The sequence below is a fragment of the Dasypus novemcinctus genome, chromosome 17 (assembly GCF_030445035.2).
Source record: "Dasypus novemcinctus isolate mDasNov1 chromosome 17, mDasNov1.1.hap2, whole genome shotgun sequence".
In the NCBI taxonomy this organism is placed as follows: Eukaryota; Metazoa; Chordata; class Mammalia; order Cingulata; family Dasypodidae; genus Dasypus; species Dasypus novemcinctus.
Genome location: NC_080689.1, coordinates 445,945 through 460,359, shown reverse-complemented (window position 1 = coordinate 460,359; position 14,415 = coordinate 445,945). Strand labels below are relative to the sequence as shown.

At 53.0% G+C, this 14,415-nt stretch overlaps 1 protein-coding gene across 2 annotated transcripts; it reads left to right on the top strand.

Moving 5' to 3' along the window:
• The first annotated feature begins 4,720 nt into the window (after window positions 1-4,720).
• LOC101447343 (interleukin-36 gamma) lies at window positions 4,721-13,977 on the top strand. 2 transcript variants are annotated; one of them, XM_058277997.2, is made up of 5 exons: window positions 4,721-4,934; window positions 5,325-5,388; window positions 5,735-5,839; window positions 6,416-6,552; window positions 13,098-13,976. In XM_058277997.2, exons 2-5 carry the CDS (start codon window positions 5,343-5,345, stop codon window positions 13,305-13,307), a joined length of 498 nt encoding a protein of 165 aa, XP_058133980.1. In that variant the 5' UTR covers window positions 4,721-4,934; window positions 5,325-5,342; the 3' UTR covers window positions 13,308-13,976. The 2 variants fall into 2 exon arrangements, with proteins under 2 accessions (XP_058133980.1, XP_058133981.1); XM_058277998.2 differs by lacking the exon at window positions 4,721-4,934 and having other exon boundaries at window positions 4,948-5,388; window positions 13,098-13,977.
• The last annotated feature ends 438 nt before the right edge of the window (window positions 13,978-14,415 follow it).

Here is a 14,415-nt window from a genome sequence, read left to right as displayed (position 1 = left end):
CCTCTTCACCAGCTCAGGCGAGATGGCCTCCCCCTGCCTGAGCCGCCCCCGCCCACCGTGTCCTGAGTCTGGTCCCCGCGCCGCGGCCTGACGTCTGCTTAATCTGTGCCTTCCTCACGGGTGGAAACCGTGCCTCATTGCTGCCTTGATTTGCATTTGCTAATTACTAGTGTGGTACTTTATAATTACGTATACTTATTGGACATTTGTATTTTCTTCTCGGTGAGATGTTTTTTACATGCACTGCTCATTTTTCTATAGTATTGTTTGCATTTTTCTAATTGATTAGTAGGAACACTACAATTTTTTGTTATTATTTGCTGGTCAGAAGTGTTGCAAATGTTTTCTCCTGACTTTTAACTTCTTTCATGATGTGTTTTGTCCAAATTTTGTTCCAAATTAAATTCATATTATCATCTTTTCTTCTATGGCTTTTGCATCTTGTGTGACGGGCACCATCGGGTGAAGGCTTTTTCTGTCATTTGGCTCTTTGTCCAGTACTTTTGGACTTGGGTCACGTCAACCTCTGCCCTCCTGTGCCTCTCTTCAGGCTTCTGCTCTAGCTGTTTTCGTCGTGCCTGAGTTCGGCTTGGCCAGCCGCTGTTTTAAACTTGGAGACGTTGCCTTGGCGGCGGTCCTGAATGGCCTTGTATCTAAACTCTTTGAAAGCTTCTTCTTATTTCTGCCATTTGGTGAGAAGTCTGGGGGCTCTTTTTGTTCATTTTTGTCATTCGTTTTACCCCGCGGGACAGAAAGCTATGAAAGCGCGTCATCCCACATGTGTGGCGCGGGGGTTTCACCTCTAAGACGTGGCTATCAGCCCGAGAGTCGCCCGTCTCCGACCACGGGCTCTGGCGGAACAGGGCCTTTGGGCAGGTCTGAGGACATCAGCGTCCATGCTGGGCGGCCCTGGCCTCGGTCTGCTCTGTGGGCGCTGCGCTCCGTGGCGCACCCGACGTGAGGAACCGCCCTTCTCCAGCCGGCTCATGGTGGCCCTTGCTGGGTCCTCTCCGGAACCCCACTGGCGCCGGCTTGGCTGAGAGCCGGACCTGTGGCCTCAAGGCTAGTTCTGCTACGAGCTTGATTCTCCGTGTTCGGCTCGCGTGGGGCCAAGCGGCTCCCAGCGCGCTGGCGGGGTGGCCAGCCTGGCTGCAGTGGGGGCTCGTGGAGGCGGTGTCTGTATAACGCCTCCAGGGACCCCGGCGGTGGTGGGAGAGCCGGCTCCTGCCTGCCTCGTCCCCTTTTGAGGCTCCTTCCTCTTCACGAGGTCTCGCAGGATTTGCCTGGATGAAGACACTTTTGAGCTTGAAAATTAGAATCTGGACTAAGAGATCTCTTAGAATCACTTCCATAGGAATGGAATACTTACTTGAATTTAATTAAAACTATGCTTATTGGTGTGTGTAATTGCTGTTTTTCATCATGGCAGTTAGACATTAATAGAAAGAATTCAGCAAAGCTAAATATGGCCTGGATTGTGTTGACACAGGAAACACACTCCAGATTATATTGCTTTTTATAGCCGGCGTCAACATTCTCGAGCACAGCCAGGCCAGCGTGTAAACCTGATGTCCATCCCTTCCACTTGAAGACAAAAGTTCCAGGCCCACTTGACGTGTTCTCCCTACCTCTCCATTATCCACTGCCGTGGTCCCGTTCTTTCCCCCTTTTCCATCTCTCCTATTCTCTTTCTTTTTGTTTTCCTATTCTCCCCCCAGGACGGGGGCTCTCTGCACCGGGCCCTGGTGCCACCTTCTAATTTCTTTCTGAATTGAAGTTTTAACTGATCACATCAGAATGGCTGCTGAGTGCTGAGAACGCCGGGAAGTGCTGGAAGGTCCTGGAACTGGTGGAGTAAGAGGCTGAGGCTGGAGAGGACAAACACCCTCCAAATACAAAGGTGGCCTGGCAGGGTGGCCCGAGCTGCCCCCAGGGCCTTTCAGGCAGTGACGGGGCAGTGGTGTCCCTGGGCCTCAGCGTCTGCGGGCTGACCCCCTGCCCAGCCGAGGACCCCGCTGCGGCCTGGGCTCGGGTCCCGCAGGGCCCTTCTCGAGCTTAGGGCCCTGTGGCCCCTGCTTAGTCCTGCTGCAGCTGTCCCCACCTAGGGTGGGCAGCCGCTGGCGCTGCGTGGCCAGCTCTCCGTGTAGCTTCCTCTGTGCTGCTGGTGGCTCCTGGCGTGGCTCTGCTTTCCAGCCCAGGCAGTGGAGCCTGTTAGACGCTGTTTTGTTGTGAGCCCCCCAAGAAGAGCGCTGTGCTGGGAGACACACGGGGGAGGTGCCCAGAGCTGGGCAGAGGCGTGCAGGAGGACAGCGGCCACCTTTTTTTCTTCTCCTTTACCTAAAACTTATATTTCTTTTTTTTTGGTCCCCATCCATTTTTTAATGTTACATTAAAAAAACATGAGGTCCCCATGTACCCCCCACCCCCTCATCCCACTCCTCCCCCCATAGCAACAATCTCCCCCATCATCATGAGACATTCATTGCACTTGGTGAATGCATCTCTGAGCACTGCTGCACCTCATGGTCAATGGTCCACACCATAGCCCACACTCTCCCACAGTCCACCCAGTGGGCCATGGGAGGACATATAATGTCCAGTAACTGTCCCTGCAGCACCACCCAGGACAACTCCAAGTCCCGAAAATGCCCCCACATCACATCTCTTCCTCCCACTCCCTACCCGCAGCAGCTACCATGGCCACTTTCTCCACACCAATGCCCCATTTTCTTTGATTACTACTCACAATAGTTCATGAATAGAATATCAGCAAGTCCACTCTAATCCAAACTCTATTCCTCCATCCCTTGGACCTTAGAATGGCTGTGTCCACTCCACATCTATGTCAAGAGGGGGCTTAGATTCCACATGGCTGATGGATGCAATCCTCCTGCTTGCAGTTGTAGGCACTCTTGGCTCCCTGGTGTGGTGGTTGACCTTCTTCACCTCCATGTTAGCTGAGTGGGGCAAGTCCAATAAATCAGAGTGTAGGGGTTACAAGTCTGTTGACTGCTGCTGTCCCCTGGGCAACAGTGATGGGGCCGGGCTGGGAGGAGAGGGGCGTGCCCACCGGAGGCCGAGGAGACTCCTGTCGCCCCGGAAGACGGTCGTGGACGGCGGCCCGATTCATTCTTTTTCTTTTCCTACCTCGATGGGGGACTACGAAGCTATAGGACTGCTGTTTTGCCTCCTGAAATCCCGCCGCTCATTTGTGCCTCCAGCAGATGTTTGGGCTGGACCACAGCAGATGGGATGGGGCATCACCAAGGCGATGAACACGTGACGCTCCGTTTCCTGAGTGCCTGCCACGTGCCCTGCCCTGCTGGAGCAGACGGTGGGGGAAACTGGGCCGGGGGCTTAGTTTTGGGAGAAATCGCTTCCTACTCCTTTAATACGCATGCGGTTCTGAAACCCACTGAGTAGGGGGCACCAGAGACCAGGCTGGCCTCAGTCAAGGATGTGCAGGTGGTCCCAGAGGCTCCCCAAGGGGAGGGGGAGCTGGGGGGGCTGAGTGGGAGGGCTCTGAGAGGCCAAGTGGAGGGGGAGAGCTCTGAGGGCTGAGTGGGGGGGGGGCTCTGAGGGGCTGAGTGGGGGGGAGCTCTGAGGGGCTGATTGGGGGTCTGTGAGGGGCTGAGTGGAGGCGGGGAGCTCTGAGGGGCCGAGTGGAGGGGGGTAGCTCTGAGGGGCTGAGTGTGAGTCTCTGAGGGGCTGAGTAGGGGGGGCTCTGAGGGGCTGAGTGGGGGGGCTGTGGGGGGCTGAGTAACGGGGGGCTGTGAGGGGCTGAGTGGGGGGCTCTTAGGGGCTGAGTGCAGGGGGCTCTGAGGGGCTGAGTAACGGGGGGCTGTGAAGGGCTGAGTGGGGGGGCTGTGAGGGGCTGAGTGGGGGGGCTCTGAGGGGCTGAGTAACGGGGGGCTGTGAAGGGCTGAGTGGGGGGGCTGTGAGGGGCTGAGTGGGGGGGCTCTGAGGGGCCGAGTGGGGGGGAGCTCGGAGGGGCTGAGTTGGGGGCTCTGAGGGACTGAATGGGGGGGCTCTGAGGGGCTGAGTTGGGGGCTCTGAGGGACTGAGTGGGGGGCTCTGAGGGGCTGAGTGGGGGGCTCTGAGGGGCCGAGTGGGGGGGAGCTCGGAGGGGCTGAGTTGGGGGCTCTGAGGGACTGAGTGGGGGGCTCTGAGGGGCTGAGTGGGGGGCTCTGAGGGGCTGAATGGGGGGGAACTCTGAGGGACTGAGTGGGGGGCTGTGAGGGGCTGAGTGGGGGGGCTCTGAGGGGCTGAGTGGGGGGCTCTGAGGGGCTGAGTGGGGGGGCTCTGAGGGGCTGAGTGGGGGGCTCTGAGGGGCTGAGTGGGGGGCTCTGAGGGGCTGAATGGGGGGGAACTCTGGGGGACTGAGTGGGGGGCTCTGAGGGGCTGAGTGGGGGGGCTTCTCAGCTTCACCCTCCGTGCAGAGGTGGCCTGGGTGGGGCAGTTGGGTGGCTGGAAACGCCACGTGGACCCCACCTGCGGCAGGCTGCTGATTTTGTGCTCCTGGGGCCTGCTTAGCCTGACGAGAGCGTGAGGCTTCCCGCCCGCAGCGCCCGGGCCAGGAGGCCTTGGCACTCACGGCCATAACCGTGAGTCAGGGCAGGAGGCCTGAGCTCCGGGAAGTCCCTCGGGCTCCCCTGCTGAGGAGCCCCGGCTGGGTCACTGCCTGCTTCCTGGTCGTCCTGGGAGGAGGCGGCCACGCTTCTCGGTGGCCCAGCGTCCCTCACACGCTGCTGATGCGGGATTTCTCGCCCGAGCCTCCCAGGACCTCTGGCAGGAGGAACTGGTTTTCTTTCCTGTCAGGTGGCCGTCACACCCACTGAAGAAGCTGGAGCCTCCCTCTCCTCCCCAGATAAAGGGCCCGTGGTCGGACGAGCTCCTGGGACTGCTGGAGCCACGATTCGGTCCCTGGACGTCCCGTAAGGCCCTTCCCTGTCCCATGCAGCCGGAGCTGGAGCGGCCGTCAGGACAGCCTGGGTCTCTGCCGTGCTCGGGGCTCGGCGACGGCCAACGATCCGGCCACGCCGTGGCTCTGCCCGCCCTGCACGGGCTCAGCCGCTTCTCGCTAGAGCTGCTCTGGGGGGCTGTGGGAGGAGGAATCGGCACCCAGGGGTCGGGGGCATGTAAGGTCCCAGGCCGTGCTTGGCCCGGGTCCTCCGGCAGAGGGAGGGCCGCCTGCTCCCGCCTCGAGGCTGCCGTGGGCTCCCAGGGGCGGCTCCGATCTCCTGCCCAGGTCCGCTCCGTGTCCAGGTCCCGAGAGGGTCTTGGGAAGGTCCCCTGAGGCCCAACCCTCCTCTCTGTCCCCACAGGACTGTGGCGACCCCACCATGCTGCACTTTCGAGCCAACCCGGATCACAGCAAGACCCTACAAGGTGACACTGGGGTCCTGGGTGGGGGCCCGGGGGCCGCAGCACAGCCTTCCCCTCCTGTGCGCCTTCCCACTGCGCCCCGCCGCCCCTGGGGCCCTGGGCTTCTGGCGGGCGCGGTCCCTCTGCCGCCGCTCTCACACCAGCGCCAGCAGAGGCCGGGAGCTGTCGTGCCTGTGTCCCTGGCCCCTTGTAGGCCGCCCCCTCCTCAGCCCCTGTGCCCTCACCACGGCCCCCGGCTCCAGCGTGAGCCGACCCCAGCCCCCCTCCCCGTGGAGGACTGCCCTTCCCTGGGGACGGGGAGCGGCCGGCCGGCCCGTGTCCTCATGACGCATTTCCACCGACACCACAGCTGCTCACCCTGAAGTCGGGATCATCTCAGACCTGAACCAGCAGGTGTGGGCCCTTCAGAACGAGACGCTGGTGGCTGTGCCGCAGAGCGGCAACGCGGTCCCAGGTGAGTGCCCCCCGAGGCGGCCCCTCCCGGGCCAGAGGCTGGCACCCGGCCTTGGGCGAGGGTGTGGTTTCACGATGGGCCCGTGTGTCCAGGAGAGCTGCGCAGCTCCCGGGAGCAGAAGTGAGGGCAAGTTTGTCTCTGATTAAAGGAATCGTGGAGTGAAGGGACCTCCTGGGAGTGGGGGCTGCCTTCTGTGTCCTGGGCCAGGGGGGCTTGTGTAGAAGGGGGTGCCACGGGAAGGCGGAGCTCAGCACCACGATGCTGAAGGACAGAGCTCTCCAAGGGCGCTGCCTGGAGCGGGGCTCCCTTCTCCAGGTGTTGGAGCTGAGGTGTGCCGAGGCCCGGGCAGAGTCCACTGAGCATTTCACGTTGGCTCCATTTCTGGGGCAGAGACTGGCCGTGGTGCAGGAGGGTGGACGAGCTAAAGGGCGCTGGCCGCTTGGGGGCCAGGGCAGCAGGGCCTGCTCTCTGAACAGCTGGTTTGGCCTCTGTTGGAAGCCACTCTTTTGGTAAATCAGAGGGTCTTCTCCTGACTTCAAAAGGAAGCCAACACTCACCTCCCCCTTACATTGGCAGTGAAGGTGGCTGTTTTCCCGTGCCAGCATCGAGAGGCTCTTGAGCAAGGCAAAGGAGATCCCATTTATATGGGAATAGACAGGCAGGAGATCTGTCTGTCCTGCGAGGACGCCGGGAAGCCCACACTGCAGCTGAAGGTGAGTATCTAAGACACCCGTGGAGGCGTGCCAGTTTCCTTCACAAGAAGCTTCTTTGGGAGAAAATATTACCTTGGAATTAGAAAAGAAATACTCTCATTTTCCTCAGCATACATATCCTGAGCTTTTTTTGAGTTCTGGGTGCGCAGTAGACTTTTGCTTGTCCTGCCTCTCGCAGCTCAGTCCCCTGTCTTTCTCTACCTGGGAACACCTGCAGGTACAGCCTCTTTCTCACTCACCTGTATGTCTCCTTTGGAATTCATCAGTCGTTGAGTCTCACTTCCAGTCCTCATTTCGACATTCAGTTATTGTCATACTTTCTGTCCTTTTGTTATTATTGTTTTGGTGTTGCATTCTGGGAGAATGTCTTGGTTCAATCTCCCAGCTCTTGTTTGCATTTTTGGCCCCGTCCTGTCTGCTAAATCCCCCTTCCGTTGTATTTTCTTAAATTTGTCTTTACTGTTTTAATTTCCAAGCTCTCTATTTGGTTCCTTTCATAACTGCTTGTAGAATAAAATTTGGTTTAAGTCAGTCAATTCTGCAAATATGAAGATACTTCCTGGCCTTTGCACTGCGTGGGTGGGAGAGATGCTATAAGCAAGAGAACAGGTAAATGTGTGCTCTGTTAAAGGTATGGGCATGGGAGCTGCTGAAGGCATGGAGAGGGGAAGAAAAGGTGTGATACTGGGGCATTTTCGGGACTTGGAGTTGTCCTCAACGATATTGCAGGGACAGATGCAGGATGTTCTATATCCTGCCATAACCCACTGAATGGACTGGGAGAGAGTGTGAACTACAACATAAACTATAATCCATGCTGTGTAGCAGTGCTCCAAAATGTACTCATCAAATGCAATGAATGCACCACACAAATTCTATATATCTTAAAAAAAAAAGATAATAAAAAATGGGAAAAAAAAAAAGAACAATTGGCTTGGGCTAAAGAGACCGTGGAAGATGGAGGAGAGCCAGGCTGCGGTGCTGAACAGCACAGCTGGCTCCACCGAGAAGCCGGGACCCCAGCTGAGTGGAGGCCAAGGGAGCCAGCAGGGCCCGGCGAGAGCAGGCCGAGCACCTGCGAGAAGCCTGGGTGACTCGGGGAAGGGGTGGCAGGTGTGCAGGAGCTCAAGGTGGGGGCAGGCGGGAGGGCGGCTTTGCCTTTGAACCTGCGTGAAATGGGAAATGACGGGAACGCTCTGGGCAGAAGATGACGCTGAACCCGGGCGGCTAGCTGCGAGTAGAAGGTGGGGTCCAGGGTGAACATTCAGGGGCTTCTGAGGTTACCAAGGTGTGCTCTGATGGGCAGGTAGCAGTGGAGGTGGGGAGAGCGGGCCAGAGGCTGGACATTTGGCCTTCTGAGGTGGAAGCAAGAGAAGGTGCAGCGTGGGCGGGAGAGCGGCCGAGCTGGCTCTAAGGTCGGAGCTTCCTCATCTGCTGGGGTGGGGAGGGCTTGGAGAGGACCCCGCTGGTAAGTCTGAGCCATCTGCTAGACGGCCAAGTGCAGGTGTCATTGGGCGACTGGACACAGGAATCCAGAGCTGAGCTTAGAGAGCGGAATCCGCCGTCCTCAAGGGCACGTGGTGGACAGTCAGGAGCAGGACAAAGCCAGCAAAGCAGTAAAAGGAGGCGGAAAAGACAAGATGACGGGACCCCGCCCTGGGCCTGCAGCACGAGCGGCTGGGAAGGGGGCACGGTAGGCAGGGCTGGAGGAAAACCAGGTGAGCGATGGGTCCTGAAGCAAGGGAGGAGGCAGTGACACTGTGTCACCTGCGGGTGCTGGCCCATACGGCGAGGGCTGGGGGTGGCACTTTCAGCTGTGTCCTGTCTGCTCGGTCCTGTGTGCTGTGCCCTGGTCTTTGGGTGAGGACCAAGGCTTGCAGAGGTCATTACTGGCCTTGGTGAGAGCAGTGTGGGGCCGTGGTGGGGGCAAGAGGCTGGGTGGACTGAGTTTAAGAGAGGAATTAGAGGAGACAACGATTTCATCAATTTTCTGCAAAGGGGAACTGGTAGTGGTAGTGGGTAATCAAAATGGTTGTTTTTTAAGATGGTAGAAAGGACAGCAAATATTATGCTGGTAATGACTGAGTAGAGCAGGCGGAATTGGTGGTGCATGGGAAAGAGGGAACACCCGCTGGAGGACGGCCCTTTGTCGGCACGTGCCGGGGCCCACCTCCGCCCATGGAGAGTCTGGCTCTAGGTGGGAGTGTGGTGTGTCCTCCTCCGGGTGGGAGCAGACACCGCCGCACACGGTACGTCTCGGGAAGTTCTCTTCTGGCTGGAAGTGGGCAGGGGAGGGGGCATTGGAGTTGAAATAGGAGGGTATTCTTTACTTTATCGGTGAACAAACGACGGCTGAGCAGAATCCAGGGGCTTGTTTGTGTGCTGAGGACTAGCATGAGGCACAGATCTCACAGTAATTTTTATACGCGATAGATGAATGTGCAAAGTTCAGAAAGCCATTAGCATTAATGAGGAAAACAGCCCGGAAATGAGCTATGGTGGGTGGGGGCTTGAAAGAGGGGATCTTGAGCTGAGACCCCAGTAACGGGCAGGGGTCAGCCGTGGGAAAGTGCAGGGCACGCACGTCCAGGAGGGGTGAGAGCAGGCGCAGGCCCCTCTCCGGGAGGTCCTTGGCCTCTGCGGAAGGAAGGAGAGGGGAGGCTGGAGCACAGCGAGCAGGCAGGGGCGGGCGTGGGGGGTGGGAGCCAGAGCTTCGGGTACCCGAGAGCAGCTCACAGAGGCCCTGCAGACTTCGAAGGAGTTTGTTTTCTATTGTCGTCATAAGAGAAAATCATGAATGTGTTTTAAGCCAGGGCGTAGCGCAGTCTTATTTCTATTACCGGCTTTCGGGGTTGCCCAGCTGTTCGTGGAGCACGGCTGGTGGGGAAACGGGGCGAGAGCAAGTGTTCCCAGCCGTGCGGGGCTGCGTTAGGCTTGGCTTGAGATTGTGAGGAGCGGCTCAGCGCATCAGGAGGGTCAGGACTCATTTAGAAGGAGAGACCGTGGGACGTGCCAGGCTTGGTGCTGGCGGAGACGCGGAAACGAGGCATCCAGGCTGCTCCTAAGCTTCCGGCTGCCCCAAGAATTGGGACGAACAGGGTCGTGACTCTGGAGAAGGCTGTTCCAGACCGTGCCCGAGTTCTCTGAACACCTGCCCATGTGCATCGTACTTAGAAAGACTTATTTGACCTAAATGTATAATAGATACATGTATGATACACACAAATACAAGTATGCTTCTGTATACAATATGGGAGCCGTTTCCTGACCGCTCCACTTACTGCGTCCCTTTGGTGGCAAGTCTTTGGAGTTTTAAAACCCCTCGCGTCGTCTTCGTGGCATTGGCCATCCTTTTACACTCGGTCTTTGGTCAGGGACCTGCACCGCTGCCCTGCCTGTCCTTCGTCACGCCTGGTTCTCGCGGGAGGAGCTCTAACGGTTGCAGTTTGTGTACGGAGGACCCCGGCAGCCCCTGCAGATCTGCACCCTCTTCCTTTTCCTAAGGGACCCCCAGCCTCTGGTGTGGGGAGAGTTCCACTTCACTGTCCAGTGTGGCCCTTGTTCGCTGGCCTGTCCCTCAGGTCCTTCCTGTGCTAGCTCTGGATTTGAGGGTGGATTCTGGAGAGGTGAGAGTTGATGCATGTTCTCTGTCAGCTGCTCCTTGTATTAATATTTGCCACAAAGGTTGTTTCATTTTTATTTTGTTTATTTATTAGAGCACTTGTAAGTTTACAGAAACATCATGCATAAAGTACAGAGTTCCCATATATCTCCCTCTCAAGTACACCGTTTTCCCTATTGTTAACATTCTACACTACTGTGGTACTGCTTACTACAATGGATGATATAACATTATGGTAATTATGCTATTAACTTTAGCCCGCTGTTTGCATTAGGATTCCTGCTTTGTGTTGTACAGCTTTATGTTTTACATATGTGCATGTGCTTGTGTGTGTGTGCGTGTGGCTTACATACAATCTAACATTTCCCTTTTTATTCCTTTTCAAATATACAATTCAGTGGAGTTAATTATATTCACAAAATTGTGCCTCCTTCATCATAATCTATTCCCCAAATTTTCCATCATCCCAAGTAAAACTCCATACCAATTAAATATTAACTCTCCATTCCCCTCTCTAAACCCCTGGGAACTGCATTCTAGTTTCTGATTTTATGAATTCAAATATTCTGGTTATTTCATGTAAGTGAGATCATATAAAATTTGTCCTTTTGGGTCTGGGTTATTTCACTTCATACGGTGTCTTCAAGATTCATCCATGTTATCAAATGTATCAGAACTTCTTTCCTTTTTACAACTGAATAATATTCCATTGAGTGTACACACCACATTTTATTTCTTCATTCATCTCTTGATGGACACTTGGGTTGCGTCCATCTTTTAGCATTGTCAATAATGCTTCCATGAACATGGGTGTGCAAATGCCTATTTGAGCCCCCACTGCCTGTTCTTTTGGGGTATACCTGGTAGTGGGATTGCCAGATCATGTAGTGGTTTTATATTTAGCTTTCTGAGGAACCACCAAAGCGTCTCCACAGCGGCTGTACCCTTTTACATTCCCATTAACAATGAATGAGTGTTCCTATTTCTCCATACCTTCCAACACTTAATTTCTATTTTTTTTCCCAAATAGCAGCCATTCTAATGGGTGTGAAGTGGTATCTCATTATGGTTATGATTTGCATTTGCCTAATGACTAATGACATTGAGCATCTTTTCATATATTTTTGGCCATTTTGTATCTTTTTTGGAGAAATGTCCATTCAAGTCATGCCCATTTAAAAAAATTGGGTTGTTTGTCTTTTCGTTGTTGAGCTGAAGGATTTATTTATATAGTCTAGGAATTAAACCCTTATATATATGGTTTTCCAAATATTTTCTCTCATTCTGTAGGTTTTTTTACTTTCTTGATAAATATTTGATATACAGAAGTTTTAAATTTTAATTAAGTCCTGTTTGTCTTTTTTTTCTTTTATTGCTCATGCCTTTGGTGTTAAATCTAAGAAACCATTGCCTAGTACAAGGTCCTCAAGATGCTTCTCTGTTTTCTTCCAGGAGCATTATATTTGTAGTTCTTATATTTAGGTCTTAGATCCATTTTAAGTTAATTTTTGTATATGGTGTGAGGTAGGGGTCCTCCTTCATTCTTTTGCATATGGATATCCACTTTTTCCAACACCCTTTTTTGAAGAGCTGGTTTTTCCCCATTGAGTGGACTTGGCACCCTTTTCAAAAATCAAAAGCCATAGGTGGCCATAGGTGGGAGGGTTTATTTCTGAGCTCTCAATTTGGTTCCATTGGTCTATATATCTGTCCTTGTGCCAGTGTCATGCTGTTTTTATTACTGTTGATTTGCATTAAGGTTTTTTTAAAGATTTACTTTCCTCCCACCCACCCTCATTGTTTGCACATGGCTGTCTGCTCTCTGTGTCCATTTGCTGTGTGCTCATCTTCTCTATAGGATGCACTGGGAACCAAACCTGGGACCTCCCATGTGGGAGAGAGGTGCTCAATTGCTTGAGCAACCTCAGCTCCTTGCTTTCTTGTGTCTCTTATTGTCTTTCCTCTTTGTTGCATCATCTTCTTACATTAGCTTGCCTGCCTACTCATCGCTCCAGCTTGTTGTCTTGCCTTCTCCAGGAGGCCTGGAAACTGAACCTGGGACCCCCCCTGTGGTAGGTGGGAGCTCTATCACTTGAGCCACATCCACTTCCCCACAAAAAGTTTTAAAATCAGGCAGTGTGAGTCCTCCAACTTTGTTCTTCCTTTACAAGATGGTTTTGGTGATTTGGGTCCACCTTCCAAAAGAATGTGATGACTGAATTTTCCATTTCTGCAAAGAAGTCTGTTGGAATTTTTATTAGAATTGCTTTGAATCTGTATGTGAATATCATTTTGGGAAAATGGATATATTAACAATATTTAGTCTTCACATATATAGGCATGGAATGTCCTTCCATTTATTTAGGTCTTTAATTTCTTTCAGTAATGTGTAATTTTCTGTGTTCAAGTCCTTTACATCCTTGGTTAATTTTTTCCCTAGATATATGAGTCTTTTATTTTCTGTTGTAAACAGATTTTTTTTCTTGATTTCCTCTTCAGATTGTTTATTACTCGTGTATAGAAATGCCACTGACTTTTCTGTATCGATCGTGTGTGTTGCCACTTGGCTGAATTTGTTTACTAGCTCTAGTAGCTTTGTTGTAGATTTTCCAGGATTCTCTGTGTGTAGGATTTTGTCATCAGCAAATAGGGAGAGTTTTACTTCCTCCTTTCCTGTTTGTATGTCTTTTTAAAATTTTTCTTGTCTAGTTGCTCTGTCCCTTCTTTCATTCCTGATTTTGGTTATTTTCATTCTCTCTCTTTTTACTTGTCCGTGTCTCTGCTACTTCTTTGAAATGTTTTTATGGGCCTGTTCTAAAAGGTGGACGAGGCTCTCTTGAACTTTGAACATGTGGTTTTGTGCAAGGCACTTTGAACGCCTCGGTTCCTGGTTCTCCTCCTGGGCTTTCTTCTCACCTTGCAGAAGCAGAATCTCCGCGACCTGTACGACAACCGCGAGCCGGTGAAGTCCTTCCTCTTCTACCACAGCAGGCCCGGCGGGACCTCCACCTTCGAGTCCGCCGCCTTCCCTGGCTGGTTCATCGCCTCCTCGCAGAAGAGCGAGCCGCTCTGCCTCACCTCAGAGCTGGGGACCACCTACAACACTGCCTTCAACTTTGAGATAAAGACTTGACCTCCTGATGCAGCAGCAGCTTGGTTAAGGGATAGTTTGTCTTAAATTTTCAAGTTCCCGATGTGTTGTCTCTATCACCTCAATGTCATTTTCACACCAGTGCCGAGAAGCGAGCAAAGCAGCTGTTGCCATCTGGCTTTAAGGATGAAGGAGACGAGATGTCTTCATTTCAGCCAAGGAAGAGAAGGAAGGCTGAGCAGGCGGGATGGGTGGCATGTGGTTCTTCTCTCACTTTAACGTCACCAGACCTTCAGGATCCGAACGAGCGACTTCAGGACCAAAAGGCCACGAGGCGACAAGGCCTCCTCTCAGGAAGCGAAGCTCAGCACTCGGGGGGCTGCTTGGGGACTGACCTTTGTTTCTGTACTGTCTTATCTTCTTCACCTTTTGGATTACGTCTGCCACTTTCTTTACATGCTGCTGGTGTCCCTTAATGTGTATAATATATCGAGGCCTTTAAAGAAAAATAATTCTTGTGTTAAATTATTTTTGCTCCATTCTGATGTATGAACATAAAGCCAAATCTAACCTTCATATGTTTATGCAATAATAAACTGTATCAGATGTGAAATGAAACAAAAGGAAGCAGCGTAACCTGAAACCAGCAGCAGTAATGGAGGGAGGGCTCTCAGTGGAGCCTGGGGCTGGGCTCGGGGCGAAGCGGCTTCCTCAGATGGTGACTCAGGGGGGGGAGTTAGGCATGCGAAGGGCTCAGCTCTCTGAAAACGTTCTTTACGGTCTCGCAGCCTCGCTCTCTCTCTGCTCCTCTAGTCTTTTCCTTTTACGTCCATCCACCATTCACACATTCCCTTCAAAAACCTCCAAGTTGCATTCTTTTTTTGAAGAGAAAGCTTTGTTTGCCCACCAGCCATGCCTCAGAAAATGAACTCTGATGAAATTACAGTCATGATTTTGGGTATAATTGTAGAAAGATGTAGCTCAGATCTGGTTCTGCATATAATGGATTTCTATTTTGAATTCAATACACAAATGCAGAAAATACCTGTTTGCTTAAGTGCATTCTATAGAATAGCACTAGCAATTTGAAAGTTTTCTGCTTTAGGACAATCAGATCACCTACCCTAGTAAGAACATGGACAAACAATCC

Bases quoted from the DNA above. Each gene is read 5' to 3' on its own strand.
- LOC101447343 (XM_058277998.2), top strand. From the start codon at position 5,343: ATGCTGCACTTTCGAGCCAACCCGGATCACAGCAAGACCCTACAAG. The intron at 5,389-5,734 runs GTGACACTGGGG...CCGACACCACAG, and splicing joins TCACAGCAAGACCCTACAAG to CTGCTCACCCTGAAGTCGGG. The intron at 5,840-6,415 runs GTGAGTGCCCCC...TTACATTGGCAG, and splicing joins GAGCGGCAACGCGGTCCCAG to TGAAGGTGGCTGTTTTCCCG.